Source organism: Zonotrichia albicollis, chromosome 7 (assembly GCF_047830755.1).
Source record: "Zonotrichia albicollis isolate bZonAlb1 chromosome 7, bZonAlb1.hap1, whole genome shotgun sequence".
NCBI lineage: Eukaryota > Metazoa > Chordata > Aves > Passeriformes > Passerellidae > Zonotrichia > Zonotrichia albicollis.
In genome coordinates this window covers 28,830,463-28,849,683 of record NC_133825.1, presented here as the reverse complement: position 1 = coordinate 28,849,683, position 19,221 = coordinate 28,830,463, and the positions used below count along the sequence as shown (strand labels likewise).

The 19,221-nt window shown below is 37.1% G+C and overlaps 1 protein-coding gene across 4 annotated transcripts in view; it reads left to right on the top strand.

Annotated features, from left to right (window-relative positions):
• Window positions 1-19,221, top strand: part of LRMDA (leucine rich melanocyte differentiation associated) — a 604,919-nt gene that overhangs the window by 329,268 nt on the left and 256,430 nt on the right. For all 4 annotated transcript variants that reach the window (XM_074544771.1, XM_074544774.1, XM_074544773.1 and 1 more), the window contains one exon: window positions 10,871-11,002. In XM_074544771.1, the coding sequence (XP_074400872.1) occupies window positions 10,871-11,002 (132 nt within the window). The remainder of the gene's footprint in view (window positions 1-10,870; window positions 11,003-19,221) is intronic.

The following is a 19,221-nucleotide window of genomic DNA, read 5'->3' as shown; positions in this document are numbered from 1 at the left end:
TGGTGTTGCAAACTTCCACTTGCATAATGTACAATTCACTGGAGAATGTGCAGGCATAAGCAAAAGAAAAAGCTGTCTCTTGCTTGTGTGTACTTGCACTTTAGAGTAAAGCACATCCAAGTGGAAGATTTGCTGTCTAGCACAAGGTAGTCTCCCTGAAAGGATACTGGTTCTTCTAAATTGGCTCAGTCATGCATAGACCTTGTATGCTTTTACCCTAAGTTTTATCGGTCTAATAATCTCTTTGCTGGCTTTTGGGACTGAAATGTCTGTTATGGTAAGGAAATCTGTTACAAACAGATGTTTGAGTGCAGAAGAAACACGGAATAGTAAAGGTGAAAGTTTGCCTTGCACTTAGACATCGTTAAAATATGTTCAAACTTACCACCAAAATTTAAATTTTGTAAATTGTTACTGAAGTACCTAAAGTTACCTTTTTAGGGCACTAGGGCCTTGTGCATTAAAGATACTGATGAGCAAAGTGTTTAGGAAGCGAATATTAAATGCTGCACTGTGATTAATATAAATATTGAAGAATAACCTAGGTCCTTGCTTCAGAAACATAAATGTGTAAATTATTCTCAAACAAAATTTTAAAATATGTAACAAACGAGAAGCATGCGTGAACAATTTTGTTGGTGTAATTTAGAATACTCTCATTTCAATCATCAGAAGATATGTGATTTTTGGAAGCTCACCAAGAGAGATTCAGTTACTCATATTTGTTTGAGAAAGGGTGCAGTTTAAGTAGATCTTATTAAAAAGAAAACCCCCAAAACATTAATGCAATTAATCTCATTTCAGTGCTTTATTAAATCTATTTAAATATGCATTCAAGTATTTCAGAGAAATAAGACTAAGTGTTTAGAAAGAGATGAATGCAGTGGCTATTAAGTTTTAATTGTCTTTAATCTCTTGCTACTATGGCAATAAAAATAAAAACTTTTAAGAGGAATATTCCATATAATGCATTATTTGGTAGGAATATTCTTAGTCAGCAGAACCGTGTAAGCGGCACATTTTCTGCGTTTCCATGATTTGAGTATTTAAGTCATAAATACTTCCAGTATGTTCTAGTAATCTTTGTGTTTTTCTTAATTGCATTTAACACCATTGAGAAATCTTTCTTAATATTACTGAATGTGGAAATATCTTTTAGTTGTCCTCTCCTTCTTCAGATTAAAAATCTGAAATGAATCTACTCTATCTTATTTGGCTGTACTGTTCTGAAGTATTCTGATGAGCCTGGATTAGCTGATGTGGTCTTTGGGGAGAGACACATCAAATGTAGGCAGACAGCTCCTGTGTCTGGTAACAAAGACTGAGGAGGTCAAAACCATCCCAACAGGCCTGAGCAGGTCAGTCAGAGGCAAATGTTGGAAATAAGATTTGGTGGGGAGGGGAGTAAGGGGCCTGGGTCAAGTCCTGTTCAAAAAGTCAGCTTTGTCAAAAGCTTCAGTCACATTCTTACCTACAGGCAACCTCTGCTGATCCCAACTCATTAATCGAACTGGAGAGCCGTCTTGACCCTGGCTCCTTCCCTTTGAAGTGTGGTGTCCTCTGCAGCATGAGGAAATAATTTGCTGCCTGATTCAATGAGCCATCAGTAGAGCCAGCAGACCTAATGACATGTGAGAATATTAACCTCCTACCACGAAGAGCTGTGAATCTTGAGAGGCAGTCTATAATTCACCCAGCACTCCTGAGCCTTCCCTTTCTGTCTTATTCTTGCACTCACTTTCTCACTCACGGGGAGAGAGAGGAGAGATCCTCTTGTCATAAAACTTTATTTCCTTCAGTAGTGTGAGCCTTCTGAGCTGCTTGATAATGAGTTACTTTCCTTTTGCAGTTGGATAAAATTTATACTGAAATTCCAGATGTCTGTCTTGCATATAATAATTTCTGTTTAAATTATGACACAGGCTGCATTCTGTCATCAAGAGGGTGGTAATCCCAATACTTACCCAAGCAGAGTATTTTGTTTCCTTATTTATTTTTCATCATCAGAGGAAAAAAGCAAAAGTAGGAGAACAAACATGCAGAACAGTGCTGTTATTCTGTACAAGAGGTGTTTTAGCTTTCCTCAATCAAGAGAATCTTTCTGCAATCCTCTTTTTTTTTTTCCTACCTATAGGATGAAACAGTTATGCTTGACCTAGTATTGTGTGTTATATGCACACACATGGATGTGTTTCACCCTTTGATTCTTAAGAAAGAAATAGATTGTTGGTACTATCCCACTGCTTTAAAAGTCAGAGCTGGTTTTTCTCTTGTCTCCTTTAGCATTTCCATAGATTCAGGACTTACTGTCTGGTAAACTTCAGCAAGAGAGACATTGTTATTCATGTGACTAAATAACAAGAAAAGGAAAGCAAAAATGGCTCTGTGTCTATTTACTACTCAGCATGAAAATGGTGGTGATTACCAGACTGTTATATACCCATATACAGTAAAATATTCTCAGAGTTTTGTTTTCTTTTTAATGTCTTTTCATAGTGCTGATAGGCTGAATTTAGAGGTCAGAATTTAGAGGCTATGGGTACAGATGGGGAACAGTATCCAACACAGCAACTCCCAGACGAAAATGGCTATTGCTGGCAACAGTCTTGTCTGCGCTGGAAAGGTTTTGGTAACTGTTTTTGCTGTAGCTGTACTGTCAAATTTCTCATCTTTAGTAGAAACAGAGTTTGCAAAAGCAAATGAAGTTATAGCAAGTGTGAGCACTTACGGTGGTGAAAGATGTTTCTCCACTGGCAGTGAAAGTTAAGTGATGTAGTTGTGTGGCCAAAACCTTTCTGTAGGAAATGGGGCCCGAATTCTGTCTTGTTATCATTATAGAGTTATTTTGCTCCTGAGGAGTTTTTGGTAAAAACTGTTGGTGTGTGGTGTGGATCTGGGTACAGACTAAGATACCATGCAGAGAGGATAAAGGAGGGAATCGAGACAAAGCAGGGTGGGTAGCAGAAGGAAATAATAAATAAATGGCAGTCATATGATGATTAACAGGTACTGCAGTGTCTGTGGTACGCACCTACGTAGATCCCTGTCTTTAAGTTGTTCTAAAGACATTTTTTAACATCGAGGGATTCAGTATTATGTCCATTAACAATTCTCTGCTATCATGCTTGAGCAGTCTATTAGTCGTCCTCACCTCTTATAGCTGGTCACAAAGGCCAGTCCCTTTGCCTCTCTCTGCTTCATCTTTTTTATTAAGTTTATTAAAACTAGTCAGATTATACATTCTTATGGCACAGGCTGTGCTTGGTCCATTCATTATGGTTTCTTATCTTGGCAGGCAATCTGAATTGAACGGCAGCTAGTCCATTATGCACATATGAAGCCCATCACTCCTCCAGCAATGGCCAATTCATCAAACATTTATCTTTTGCCCTCTGAGCAGTGCGTCAATTTGCTTGTCAATCCTCAGCCTTGGTTGTTGTGGAAGATGGGAGAAAAATTACTTTTCTTTTCCCCCTTCCCACTGAACTCTGGTAGTCAAAATGGGCTTTACTCTACTCACTCTACTCCCCCGCTCTCTGTGGAAAAAGGGGAGTTAAGTTACTATCTGAATTGCAGAGTGACAGATTGATCCAAGATACACTAAAGCTTTCATTATGGCACTGCCTTTGCACTTGAATTTGCTCATATTTCCATTATAATACTGGTTTTTAGGGGGTTTATAAATAGGTTCTCCACTTGGCACATGGAGCTGAGAGGAGCTTTTAAGAATAAACACATTACAGGGTTTTAGCTCTTTGTGGGATTTTTTGTTTGTTTGCTTTTTAAAAACAGATTGTTTGTTTTTTAAACATTTTGTCAACTGTGGCTATTATTTTGCTATTTTTAATCACTAATACGTCATTGAATTCTTTCAAGTTCAGGAAATGGCAGTGTTGCCTTTATTTTTTAATGCCATTTGTTTTATTAGGATTGAATTCCATGTTAAGATTGGGGAAAAAGACAAAGAAAGAATCTTTCATTCAAGTTTTTCTCTTAACTCATTGCTATTCTTCATCAAGCAGTTGTAATAATTTTTAGCAGAAGGATGTTTAAGTCTGTACTTAGGAATTTTAGGCAAGTGATGCATAAATGAACTATTAGTGGTGTTTTCTCCAGAATGCCCATTGATAAGCTATGAAAATATACAGTCACTTTCTCTCTGCTTGGTAATTTTTTGCACTGTTTTACAAACTGTATTTTCTTATAGGATGACTAGATGATTAAGAAGGTATTTTCCGATCCATTTCATATTATTTTGTAATATTTTATTTAGTTTATCTGAAAACAGCCTTCTCACAGGCTATAGTACACTGATTGTAATTTTATTTAAATTTAAACAAAATTGTAACAGTAGTATAAAATAAAATCTTGGCATATTTAGTCCCAAAGATGTAATATAAAAAAAATAAAGCAAAAAGCAACCTAACATGAAGGATAAAGTTTGAGCTGCGTTAATGGGGTATTCTCTTGTGTTTGTGCATTAAATACACATAGTGAAATCTGAAACTTTAAGGTATTCATTAGAAAAGAAATTGAACCCCACCACAGTCACTTTGGTTTCTAATTTATCTCTTTTGCTTGGTTGGTTTGGTTGTTTGTTTTATCGATGGTTTTTTGTGTTTTGGTGGTTGTTGCTGTTTGTGGTTTGTTTTTTTTTTTAATTTTAGTAGAGTCTAGGTGTGAGAGAATGGTGGTTGAACAACTGAATGGTTGACTGTAATATGTTTCGATGAGTCCCTGAAAGCTGTAATTGGGATTTGTAGTTTATTTCACCAGGTAAATAAGGATCCTACAGGACGTGGCTCTTACAGTTTTTTACCTTAATGTTGCAGTTTCCTTTAATTTCATTGTAAGAGTTCTGACAAATAAGCTCTGTTCATCCTTCCCAAACAGATGTGCTTCATTGAGCCTACCTGAAGGTCTGATTCACCTTCTGGGAGTGCCCATCTTTTCTTGCTGCCTGTAAGGAGTTGAAAGTAACTGGGCTTCTACAGATGGATGAGATGAATCTGCATTATTGCTTTTCAGACAATGCCATCATTTGAGGAACTACTGCTTATTAGCAAAATCCCTCTCTCAAGAAATATCTACGTTTCTGTTTTATAATTGGTAGGAATGTTTGTGAAATATTGTAAATGTAACATCTAGAATTCAGGAGACCTCACCTCTTTTTGTCTGTTTATTTGGTCTAGTTTTGTTTGGGTTTTCTTGGAGGCGGGTGGTGGCTTCTAAGGGTTTAGAAGTTTAGACTTCCTTTTTTAGACAATAGAATTTGCTGTGTAAGACTTAGAACAAGACTATAAAAGAACAGATGAAGGTTCTGAGTTTTTGTGAATCCCCAACATTTCAGTGTGCTTACATCACTGTGGTTTAAGATCGTTGTGAAAGATGTTTTCATCCCAGGCTTTATTGGTAATAGAGTGTCTCACATAGTCTTGTATGCTTCAGGGTATGAGAAAAGGGGAAAATTAAGGGAATGCTATTTATTTTCTTTATGTCTGGAAGAAGTCAAGAATGACCATTATTTGAAAAGATACTTATTGTATGTCCAATTTATAAGAGAAGTTTAATCTTTTCTTATGGAGATCTCTTTTTCACGGGTATTTAATTATGGTGCTTGTTAATATCTCTTAATTTCTCTTTTGCTGATCATATTCACAGCTCTGACTCAAGTTTTACCTGAATAGTTGCTTGCCGATATTTTCTGTCTACCAACAGAAAAATGGAAGTGATGCAAAATGCTACCTCTAGATAGTCTGCAAAATACTACCATTTCTTCTGATATTAGACAAAACAAAGCATTTCTTGCTTTACAGATTTTGGATCCTGGAGGCTCTTTACTGTCACTTGGGTGCTTTGTTGTGTGTGTTTGTGTTCTGTCTTGGTCCAGAAGTCATGTCAGAACTGTCCATTAAAGACTTAATTCAGTTTTCTTTTTGGTTCTATCATCATGCAGGTAACTGTAAATTACTAAGTAGATTGGTAAAAAAAAAAAATTAAAAAATATCTTTTATTCTTGAATACTGTAGAGGCCATTTTTTGATGCTTTACTTGTATTTTCTCCACCTGATTTATTTTTCTTCTCTATCTATCTGTCTATCTATATAGATATATATACATATCCCCCTTTTTTATTGTGCTTTGTTATGTTTTGGTGAGGTTAAGTCAAAGGACTCTAGAAGTCAGGAGTTCTGGGTGTTATTTCTTGTCTCTGGGAAAATTGCTGGAGGTCACCTTCTGTTAGTCACTTAACCTCTCTCTGCTTTACTGCAAAATGGAATTTTAAGCTCAGCAGGTTTTTGAAAAGTAATTCATTAATGTTTTGCAAAAAAATGCTTTGTAGTCCTTGGCTGGCAGGTGCTGGAGAAATAGAAATTCCATTTCTATTTAAATACTGAAATTATCTAGTACTAGGGTTCTCATGTTGATTCTGCTCTCCTGTAATCTGTTAAAACATTAAAGGTAAGGAAAAGGTATTTTAAAAAGCTCTTGTTTTGTAACAGCTCCATCCTTAACTTCTGCTAATGGCTATCTCCTGTCAACAAAGTGCAAATCAATTTCAAGGCTAAACCCAAACTCTCTCATTTGCATATTGTTAACTGCTCTCTCTTTTCCTGTTAAACAGGAGGAAAAAGTCAATTAGGTATGAGGCAGCTGTCTTATTAATGAAGGGGTGGGATAAAATGTGAGCAACTCTTCTTTTGTAGCATATGCTTCTGAGCAGCTTGTTTTTCTGAACAAGGACAACTGCAGAGTACCAAGTTTTGTCTGTTGCTTGTAAGTCTTCTGCTTTTTTTCATTTATGAAATCTCATATTTTCAGTGTCAAATATTACCAAAATGAAGAGTTGCTCTTTACTTTCATTGTAACCAAATCCCTGTCAGGCCAGAGGGATCACATGAAAATAGTGTAGTTGACAATTACCATGCATACACATACATAAAAAAAAATAAAATCTCTGTCATGACATTCCTTTATGATTAAAACTTTGTTATAAACCATGAATGAATTATGGAAAAGAAAGCTGGAAGAAATCATACTGATTAGCCAAATGTCTTTTTGGATAAAAAGACATTTCTGAGACCTTTATATTCTAAAGGATTATTTACCGTCTACTTACAGAGCATCTTAAGTCGTTTTGCAGAGGGAGTCAGTTTCCTGTTTAGCGCAGTGTTTTTGTAAGCTAATGAGGGCAAAGCGTGAGCCATAGGCAATGATGCTGTGATATTAGCTGTGACAGGGAGCTTGATCATAATTATCTTAACGAGGATAGGGTTAATTACAGTGGAAACTTAAAGTTTTTTCTGTTTGAATGAGGCGGCACTGAATACGTTGTGATGTTTTGTCGGTTTGATGTGACTTTGAAAATTGCAGTGGAAATCTCTTGGCAACACTTGCTCTCCTCTGGGAGCCGAGTGTGAGCCCTGCAATGAGGTAACTGAGACGGTACCTGTGGGTGAGATAATGGGCAGCTTTCATGACATTAGAGCAGGGACAAGCAACATGCAATCCACCTTAGTGATGTTTATTAGCCTTTTGAAAGTAAGGGAAACAGCTACTTGCCACCAGCCCTTCAGTGCTGGTTGCATTGTTGTGGTGAGATTGTGTGTTTGTTTTAGTATACTAACATGGAGAGACATTTTTTTATGCTGTGAACTATGAGAAAACAGTACAGGTTTAACTTTAGACTGGTTCTCTTTCGTAGGGGATTTCCCTCTTTTTATCCTCGTCTCTTAGGTTGCTTGTGCCCTTCTTCCTCTGTTGTGTATAGATAGGCATTCCTCTCCTCTTTGGTAATGGGCTCATAAGGAAATACTTGGAGTACATTAATATTACTTGCTCAACCTCATTAAAAATAAAAATGACAGTATTTTGTACTGATTTCTGTCTCAGATTCTCAAAAATACTTTCTTCGTACCAATTTACAATTGCAATCCTTTCTTATCCCCCATCTGCAGATGGGAAATTGAGGCTCATGGAAGTTATGGGACTTGCTGAAGTTTGTACCATAAAACCAGTTGTGTGGATTGTACTTAAAACTTTTACACTTTGGAGTACAACTGCTGGGAAATATTTCCTAATATGTTGTAATGGTAGACACTGTTGCATAGAATTCAGTAGGTAGTAACACTGGCAAACACATTTTTGCCCTTTTTATTTCTTTGCCACGTCTTACCAGTTTTGTTTTGATGCTTCTTTTTTCTTAAACAGAAGTTTAAGATGAAAAAAAAAAAACATGAATAGCAAAACAACGTATGGCTGTAAATTTATATTAATGGCTACGACCTCTCTCTGTACTGTGGCACCCCCTCCCATCTCCCTGGACTCTGAATTTAGGTGATTAAATCACCAAGTGCACACTGCTCTGATGACATGAAAACAGCAATTATAAGCAACCCCCTGTGTAACATGGCTCCTTTTTAACTGAGCAGCTAATAACATTACATGGCAAAAATTATCAAAACCAGACAGGTGTAAGGAGATTTGTGCACAATTTTCTCTGCCTATCTATGAAACTAGTACCCTTGTGTTCAGCCCAGGGTTGTGAAAGAAAGGCTGTTTCAATAGGCAACTCCCTCTAGTGTTTCAAGGCCTTTTGTCCCACTTCATGGCTTGTCATTTTGTTTTATGCCTCCCCTGCAGCAGTTTTGGATGTGCGCTTTCTTCTCCTTGCCAGTTGCCAACCATTTGCTGATTCTCATGATAAGAGTATTATATTTGCATAACATAACTCAAGAACAATGTGTATTTTGATGCTGACACTGACCAGAGCCCAAGCAGTGTTTTTTCACAAAGGACCTATTAACATCCCATAAGGCTCTGTGGTGCTGACAAGGAGGTGGCCTTCTCTGAACTCTTTTGGCAAGTCAAAGTCATACATTGAAATGTGAGGTTTGGAAATAATCCACTATTTATATAATAAAGAGTATTTAAGGGGAATTTGCTAAACTAGGTTTGTCAAACTGAAATGAAAACTCATAACAGCTTGATAGACTCACTGCTACTTCCTCCGAGTTGTTTTGCCTTTTAAAGGTACTTGGTGGAAAGCGCTGTCTAAGACGTTTGCTGCTTTCTCCTCGAATCTTGACTTTGGCAAAACCAAGTCTGTTGTGACCTTTTGCTGAAACAACTAGCTCAGTGCAACATGCTAGCACAGCTTTTATTGGTGAACAATTTATGTAGGCTGAATTGAGGTTTTTTCCCAAAACTCTTTGTTAAAGGCACATGAAAAACGTGTGATTATTTCAGTAAAATGTAATACGGAGGTCTTTACTTTTTCAGCTTCAGAAATGGTAGTATCAATGCTCTGTAACGATATAGAAATGCCATAGGGTATAGGTGGCAAATGTTTTCAGGTTCAGCTGCTGAGCATCAAAATGGCATAAGTGATAGTTTCCTCTCCTTTTCAAGCCAAGAGACTTTGGAATCCTTGGACTGAAATACACTGTTGCAGTGTTGCAAAAATGTACTTGAATATTCATAGTTCAGCGTGCAGTACCCAGTGTAAAGGTCACACACTTGGTTTCTTTGGTTGCTTGAGCTGTCTTAGTGTGATCTATAAGTGGTCTGTAGGTTCCAGCTACAAAAGCAGTATCTTGTTTTCATTGCACAGATAAATGTTAAATTGCCTTTTCTAATAATGTGTTTTCCTCCAGTAATTGTGTCTGTGGAACATTCTAACAGGGACCTTGGCTGTACTTCTATCTTTGCCAAAAACTGGGGGAGGGTGTGGAAATCCCCTCAGTATAAATGTCATTGGAAGCTGAATAAATAGTATAACCTGCATCTCCCTTATTCATCACATTCTATAAAACAGCCAGGAGATACAGTGATGATCTTCCCACTGGTAGGCATAGTAGATCAGCTGTCAAGTCATGCAATCTCAGCATATCTTTAGGTGTCTGGTAGGTGAATGAGCTGTGAATGCATGCCTGTGCCTATGCTTTGTATATCGTGTGTCTTAGTTGATTAATATGTAGGGAGTTTTTTACTGTTGGAAGGAGCAAGCATTAAGAATCAGGCTTGGAATAGATGCCTTAACAAGGTAATGAAATGTTCTTTTTTAGTTTTTTGGGGTTTTTTTTGGTACTTTGCTGTGAGAGGAATGAATGCTTCCAGAACTTTGTTTATTTACAAAGCAATCATCTTCACCACCTATCAACACTACATGTTGCCAAATGCTCCTTTTAAAAGCTGCTCTCTGCAATGTGACCTGTGGCTTGACAGTGGGACAGTAAGTTCCAAGAAGGAAGAAAGCAAATGCCTTTTCTGTCAGGAGTAATTCTGCATTTTATTTTGTAGAGAACATTATATTTTGTTTGCATGAACTCAAGACGCTAATTAAGAGGTTAATAAAAAGGGGCAAAAATTCTTTCTAAATTTCCTAATATTGCATGTAAGGTAACTACTAAGAAATGATACTTGAAGTTGTATTTATTATTGTTAGCAGGGTATGATATTTCTTGGCAGAAATGATGGATGACAACTTAAATTTGTGTCCAGGGAATGAAGGTGAACTGTGACAGAGTTATTTATCTTGGGAATGGAGGTTAGGGTCAGGCGAGGCTGGGTGCCTGAAGGCACAAGACATTGACAAATTCATCCTGCAGGCCCCATATCTGAAGCCTTTTGTTTTGGATCCTGGCTACTCACTAAGTGACCCGCATCCTTCATCCTGCCAGCATGTGAAGGATGTGTTGCAGTGCCAGCACTCCCCTTGCCACTAATGCTTGTCATTCACTCTTCTGACAGGCCCAAACCAAAACTATTCCCACTCCTGAAAGGGAAGGTTAAAATATTTATTTCAGCTCATAATGGCCTCCCTGATTTAGTGGAGTATCATTTTTCCTGTTGCCTTTGTCGTTTGCAGGTCACTAGAAGGACTGAAAACATTCAGTTACTTGGAAGAACTGATCTTGGACAACAATCTACTTGGAAATGACCTTCTGTTACCCAGGTTACCCCACCTCCATACCTTAACGCTCAACAAGAACCAAATATCCTTTCAAAGAAATACCTGCAAAATGTCAAATGAGTTTTATGTGTCAGCCAAATTAAAGTATGTGAAATATAGTTCATGTGCCGACAAAGCATTCTCTCGTTTGGCACCTGGAATACTTCATAGTAATTTATTACAGGTCATTCATAAATGAAATGCACCATTATATCTTCCTGTTGCTCCATTTTAGTGAGAGATCTAAGTTATGGCTCTGAAGAAATCTTTCTAATAGATAAAATAGAGAAAGAAAATAATGTCAGTGCTACCCGTGTGCAGCAGTCAGTTTCTGTGTTTGCTTGGGGTTCTGTTGCAGGCTGACCTCTAGTGGAATAGAGCGTGCAGTGAAACACTCTCAGGTTTTAATACTTTAAATAGCTCTTAAAGCATTAAAGTTAAGTAAGATAAAATTAATTAAACACACATAATAGTTTTAATAGTTTTTCTCTATTTTCATGAAACTGGTAATATGCACGATCGGCTAGCTGCTATGCAACTGCAGCTGTAAAAGCATGTAACTCTCTTCTTGCTATTCCAGTTCTGTATAAATTCACATAAAATGCTTTTCAAATCAAGGTCTTAATAAAGTAAAGTCTTTTGATGTATTGCTAAGTCCGGTTGTAACCAATCAGTCACTTCTCCATATGCCTAAAGTTAGAGCCTATTTCTGTTTATTAAGAATAAATATGTCAACATTGGTCTAAATACTCTGCTGAATCAGAGCCCCTAGTCTGTAGGCTTACGGATAATGGTCTGTAAAAACTAATTATCTGCAAAGTCTCGATTATTCCATAATTTTCTCAGACTTTGACCCATCTGGAGATTTGACAATTACATCATACATGTAATGTATGATTTTGCAAAAGTGAAGGGTGATCAAACTGTGGCCAGAAGGCCAAGGGAGGCCTGCAGAGTCTTAGAGCACAGCCTGCTAAAGCCCTGGCCTTGTAATTGCAGTGTGAGGACAAGACTGCTCAACTGAAGGCTTTTATTATAGACAATGTAAACTGAGAGCAATTTACCTCCTACTAAAGCAAAATCCTCCTACTGAGAGGAATAAAAATAACTGCAGATTCTACCATTTCTGCACTTATTTTTGACTCTATAAATAAATAAAAAACAGCAGAGTAGCTTTCTTTCTTGGAGCCATGGAAATTTGCCAAGAGTGTCTCTTGAACAGTAACAATCATTACTGTACTAGGTATTTGGCTAGATTTATGGTTAATACAGGGTATTATGGATTGGATTTGAGTAACTGGTTTTATTGTTTTGTCGTTTGCTGCAATGGTAAAATCTAAACTCGTGAAGAATGTACAAGCACATTTTTGTTGTAGTGATGCCACTTACAAACTGTGAAGTATGCATGTGGCCATAAGACCAAAAAAGCACATACTTATACATAAGTATATTTGTCCTATGGGATTTCTGGAGGAGTTTCACACTTTCCAAAAAGAGGGCAAAGGTACTGAATACTAACTCAGTGAACATAATGAGAGGGGAATAAAGTTATCCTGCCAGTAGTAATCTTTTAAGAGTTTCTGCTGGTCCCACAGACAGACTAGAATAGTATTGTCAAGTGAGTAAGCTCTCAAAGTCAATGATGACATGATAAGAAGGATTTTATGTGTCCTGGGATTTTTTTTTAATTTAATCTAAAAACTGTGAAGTTAGAGCTTTGAGAATATTGAAGTATCTAGGTTGTAGAAGTAATATATGCATTTTGTATTGTGCTACAAATAATAGAGGAGTTGCAGAAATAGTTGTACAACACCTATTGTATACAAACTGCCCAGAGAAGAAAAATTAACTGCTGTCCATCACTAACATCCTGAGCCCTGGGGAGCCGTGATCTCTTGTAGGGAGGACACATCAGTCTACAGAAGCACAGAGACCTTCCAGATGCCTCTCCTCCATGTTAATGCTGTGTTTGAAAAAGGTCTTATTTGAACTTGAATCACTTCTTTTAATGAATTATTCCTCTATAGAATTCTTCAAAAATGTTAAGAAAAAAAATGTACGTTTAATAGGATAATGAAATACATTACAGAAAAGATTGTTCAGTATACGACAGTAGCCCTATATAAAGGACACAATTGAACAAAGAATCTGAAATAAAACTTCAGTGGGTGGAATATTGCCATGTATACGTAAATATATACAGAGAGAGAGTGAGAGAGAGATGAAAATAAACAAAAGGCCAAACTGAGCCCTTTGAAAATTGGATTACATGTAAACTTTAGAACACATATGAGAGCTTTCCTGAGTATCTCTTAATATAACTGTACTCTTCTCTCCATTTATTCTGGCTTCATTTTGATCCATATCCTGTTTTGATAGTTCTGATAAGAGCTTTCTACTCCTTTTGCATGGTTCACTTATTGTGTGGCATTGCATGTGTAAATAACATTTTGGCCCTCCTAACATAATGTCAGGATACTGTACAAATATGAAAGCTTATCTCTAAATCAGGCAAAACCTAAGAACAATCACCTGGTATTTTTTTCTTCTGGTTGCCTATTTCAGTTACAGTCAGGCCACTACCAATTTTTCTGCTACAAGTAGAAGGAGTAAATTAAAATATAACAATTAAAAAAATGTGTTACTGCTCAACTTTTCTGTAAGGTATAATGTGTTTAAAGTCTTTTAAAATGCAGTCTATATAATGGAAATACCTAAAGGAGAGTCCTCAACACTGTGCAGTGCTGGATTATGTATCTAACATGCTTTATTTTGTGTATATAGTTATTTTTTTGGTTATTTTTTTTAAAGTCTGATTTACTTTGGGAAACGTATCTTAGTTTCTTTCTCACATACAGTGGACAGCAAAAAGCAGTGCAGATCAGGATGGATGGGGTAGATGGGAAGCTGCTTTTGGAGGAGGACTGCAGTCTCTATTCTTGTAATGGGAAGCCTCATTTCTCTTTTGAAGTGTGTTGACTAGATACTACGAATCAGTCAGGAAACTTGTAAATAGATTTATTTCTCTGTGGGTGTTATAGCAGTGTGAGGATTTGTGCCTTTTCACTGTGCTGATCTGGATGGGTATGGAACAATATAGTATGGACTTTTCAATTTCCTTTACATTTCAATCTTTATATTATTTGTCAAAACTACTCAAATGGGCGGCTTTAAAATTTGACAAACTATCAAAAGTTTGTCAAATATATATGTGTGTGTATATATATATATATATATATATATATATATATATATATATATATATTCATGCCAGTATGCTGAAAATTAGAAGCTGTTCACTGCTTCATTTCTAAACAGACAAGTGTGATAAAGAACCAGATCTGTGATTCTTTGTAGTAAAACTCCATTTCTCCTCTTAGTCCAGTGAGCGTTATATTTAACATGTTTTATATACTTTTGAGGAGCTGGTACTAAAATTTCTTGAGAAAAAGGTGTTCAATGTAAATGTAGCACACAGGGAGGAGGGCCATGAGGATGGTGAAGGGCTTGAGAGGAAGCTGAATGGCAGCTGAGGTCCCTTGGTCAGCTCAGCCTGGACAAGAGGAGACTGAGGGCAGACCCCACTGCAGTCACAGCTTCCTCTGAGGGGAAGAGGAGGGGCAGACACTGATCTCTGCTCTGGGGTGACAGTGACAGGGCCCAAGGCAATGGCCTGAAGCTGAGTCAGGGGAAGTTTAGGTTGGAAATGGTTTTTCACCAGAGGGTGGTTGGGCACTGGAACAGCTCCACGGGGCAATGGTCACAGCACCAGCCTGAGAGAGCTCATGGAGCAATTGGACAATGCTCTCAGGCACAGGGTGTGACTCTTGGGGATGTCCTGTGCAAGGTCAGGAGTTCAATTTAATCATTATGGTGGGTCCCTTAAAACTAAAATATTCTGTGGTTTTATAATTGACTATATTTCTAGGTTTTGAAAGGTTTAGGGAAAAAACAAAATATTTCATACCATGGAAAATCTAGAACCAGGCAGAATGTCCATAATAGTATGTACATTTCTTATGGCAAGAGGAGCTGATTCAGACTTAGGTATTATATGTTCTTGAGTCTTTGAAGACAGCATGTATTAAGTACCTCAACTGAACGACATACCAGTAAGTACTTCTGGAATAATTTGTCTTCACACAGGTCTCATAATAATCTCTAATATTTACAGATTTGCTTATCACCAAAACTATAGATTGTAATTTATTTTGCCTCTGTGCTTGTTCCTAAATTGTCCTCAAGTGCCTGAAGACACTGAAGTCCCAGTCTGACCAGAACCTCATTATATTAACTGCTGAAGACTTGATGTTTATATTGAGTGAATACTTTAAAGATACAAAATCTCTCCTATAATGCATGGTTCCCCAATCCCTCTAAACAGACAAGTGAAGTGGTTCAGAACTCTTCCTGCATAGGCTTCTGAGTTCTCCACACCACAACTGTGGATTTAGTGAAATCTGTGTGGCTTTTTAGAGAACTTGTGTAGCTAATGAGCCAAGAATCTTTCTTCTAGAAAAGAAGATTCTTCTAGATTATTTTTCTGAAGTAAAAATTAAGTCATGTGAAGGCCATCATGGAGGAGAGAAGTAGCCTTCTATGCACCTTCCATACATCTATGGAAGCGAGAAGTAGGCAACAGTCAGGCTGATTCCTTATGCTGTTCTACAGCTGTGCTTGCAGGAGTGGAGCTGCAGATATCAGAGCTCTTTTAAAAATTGTGATCTGCTACTTCATTTTTGTCTTTGTGATGCTTTGTTACTTAATAACATTGAAATGTAGTCCTCAAATCTGCAGCCTTGGAACCACGGGGATTCTAAAATGCCTTTAAGAGCACTGGCAACTCCAGCTACATAAAGAAAACTAATGCTGCTCCAGTGGGCAGAATGGGATTTTTTTCCCATATATTCAGTATGCAGGAAGCTCTCCATGAGATATATGGACTTAGTTAATTACCATCCTCTCTGCACCTTTTTCTTCTTGAGCAAAGTGGTTTCAAAGTCAGTGAGCAAGGCCTTATCTTGAGGTCCTATCTCCCTACCAGATAGGGTTCAAGCCAGAATGTGGCATACAAATGACTGTGTGTGACATCCTATTGCACACAGAGAAGAGGGAGATGTATACTTGCATATTGCAAGCTATTTCTGTGGTTATCCAACCTTGAAGACCTAGCACATTCTAATGGAAAAGCGTTCAGGTGGCAAAGATCTTTTCATACTGCATTCAGAGCAGAATTGGTAACTTCTGATTCAAGGCTATTTGTGTGTGGAACAGCTTGTGATTGCTACATCATGTTTGTGATAAATTTAATTGAAGCAAATGTTTCAGCTGGGAATAAATAGAGGTATCTTGCTCATTTATGACTCTGGTAGAAGTGTCATTCAGCTGTTTTAGTGTTAGGTTGATTGCAGCAACTGCATGACAGATGATTAGTTGGCAGAAAACTTTTGAATGACAGTTTGGGGACTTTCTATGTGATGATCTGGAATTCTGCATGATATTCCTGATATTCTCATGTACATATTTCAGAAATATTTTGAATGTATGCTGATTGCTCTTTACTGTACCTCCTTGCTTCCAAGAACTTCCAAAAGCTGTAGTCAATGAAGTTCATTAACATGGAAAGTTCTCCTGCAACTCTTTTGGGGAAGTGGAATGACTCTTTGAAAGATAATAGTGGAGCAACCTGGAAAGCACTGCGAGAGAGAACAAGAGTGGTTACTTTTCTGTATTTGAGTGTGTGACTAGTAAAAAGAATTGCTAGTAGACAAAAAAGTCAACAGAAAGGAATTCTAGATTCTCTTGCATATGTCAAAGTATATGTAAAAAGTAATTGTATGGTGACATAGGAAATGTAGAAGTTTTTTTAGACAGAATAAATTAATTTAGAAACTTAGCATAGATTATGTTTCTGCATGGGTTTGACCTGCAGTTTTTCCCGAGAGCAAGTGTGAATATGGTTATACCAATAATACTGGTAAGGAAGGAAGAAATGCTCTGGTGTTTGGGGATAGCCAGCATTAGTGCTCAGTACCTAAAGCATCTGATCTTTATATTACTCTCCATAGAGGGTTCATGCAGTGTCTCTGCCCTGGAAATTTGCAGAAAAGACGCAGCTAAAGAATATAGAAGAACACAGAAGTCTGGAATAGAGGAACTCGTAAGATGTCATGCAGTAGGTTCTGTGTGAATCCACTCAACCTCATAGAAGTTTAGCAGAATAGTCTTTTCCTATGTTTGCTGTCAAAAGACACAGCTTAGCATCAAAAGGACTGTCCCTGCTTGTGAGGTTCTCCTAAAACTGACTAAGTCAAGCGGCACTATCCACTCAGAGTTCACAACTTTGTCCTTGTGCAAATGTAATATTCCCTAGGAACTAATCTTTGAATGGTTTGAAAGGGAACATAGTCCTGGCTAGCCACTAGAATTTCAGTCCAGGCTACAAGATTTTCTGCAAAATAAACAAATGAAAATGCTACAAGCTTGCACAGACAGTTAATTCTTAGCCAGAGACAGAAGACACATCATTTGCTTTGGGCTTTTGCTTGTTCTTTCTGCCCTTGAGAGAACCTCAAAACCAGTGGTATTGAGTATGAGAGAGAGGGTGAAATCAGGTGAGTCAGAACATGCCTATTTGTAAGATATTTTTGGTGTGTATGTCTGCTTGTGAACAGTCTAAGTATGCATGTGTGGTATGCACATTGTAACAGTCTGAAGAGGCTTTAAAAGTTCATCTGTGAGAGATGCCCAGTTCTTTTAAATGCTTCCCTAATTTAAAACTAGTACAGTCTTTTGGATGAAATTTTAAAGTATGTCCAGTGTATTTCTGTTAAGTGTTCCTGAAGACCAAGTTACATTTTTGGAGAGAGCCATTGTTGTATAATTCCTAAGAATATTACAGCTTTTGAGCTGTAGAGCTGATCATTTTAAAATTTTAATTGTTGGAGTTTTTTCTTTTGTTTGATGTCTGTTAGAAAGAGAGGCATTAATAGACTGGTAATGATGGCACTTGAATTAGGAGATGGATTACTACACTAAGGATTTTTAATTATCACAACAGCAGTACTTTAAATCATTTTTCCAACAGTAGACTATAGTGTAAGTGTTGGCATTGCTGTTACAAATTCGCCTGGTGATCAGTGACACTGACTTTAGACAGATCAGTCCAGAGCTATTTTTACAGAGCTCTAAATAAATAAATACATTTTCACTAGCACTGTCCATAGATTTAATTGTGGGTTTTCTTTTTTTGGAGAGAATGGAGCTGAAATTGGTCTTAGAAGTGGCACAGCAGGATTTTGCAACTCTTTGGCTCTGATTGCACCAATATGGCACTGCTTGGACTGCAGCAATAAACCATAAAAATGGAGCTGGCAATAAAATTTCAGATTTGCTTTGATTTTCTCTCTCCATATTTTCCTAGCATTGTTTTAGAAAGACATAATGCTTTTGGTGGCATCATATAGTTGCCGTATTGTGATTTAAATAAGTATTTGACATGCTAATTAACTGAACACTACACTAGAAGTGCACCATGACTTATGAGTTATCTCTGAGAAATATTTAATCATGAGAATTTTAACAGGATATAGTTTTTTGGCGGTTTTTTTGTACATGCTTTGTAAAAAACAACTGTGGTGTTAGGAGAATAGGACTTGTTGGAAAATCAATCTGTACCTTGCATTTTGTTTTTAAGAGGGATAAGAAAAGATATCTAAGTCCTAAAGAAGACAAACATTAATTATTTTATTTATGATATAACTGCTAATTCTGTTGTATGAGATACTTTTTAGGGGGTGTTTTTGCATCTGAAAATAAATGCTCAGGGTTTAGATATGAGATATAATATAGACACTAACTTCCAAATTGGAGAGATTTAGATTTTTGAAATGCAGATTATCACCTCCTGTTATTTACCTAAAATTCTTGGTGAATATGGTGTCTCTCTCTTTTGCTTTCCATAGGCTTTTGAGGTGCAGTCTTACACTTTGTGCATATCTAAGCTGACACTGCTTTTCATTACATTTCTAAATGCATTTTGCATTTGCCTTGAAGGCTGCATGTTCAGATGGGAGTTAGAATACATGTCATCATCCACATTCAGCAAACTTCTGGGGAGAACAGCTTTACACAAGAAATACCTCTGCTGAACTGAGACGCAAAAGTCCTGCATGTTTACTTCATAAAAGAACCAAGCATTTTGAATGGCTTGGTTTTTTATGTTGTTATTGTTGTTGGGGTGTTATTTTTATGTTTTTTTTTTTCCT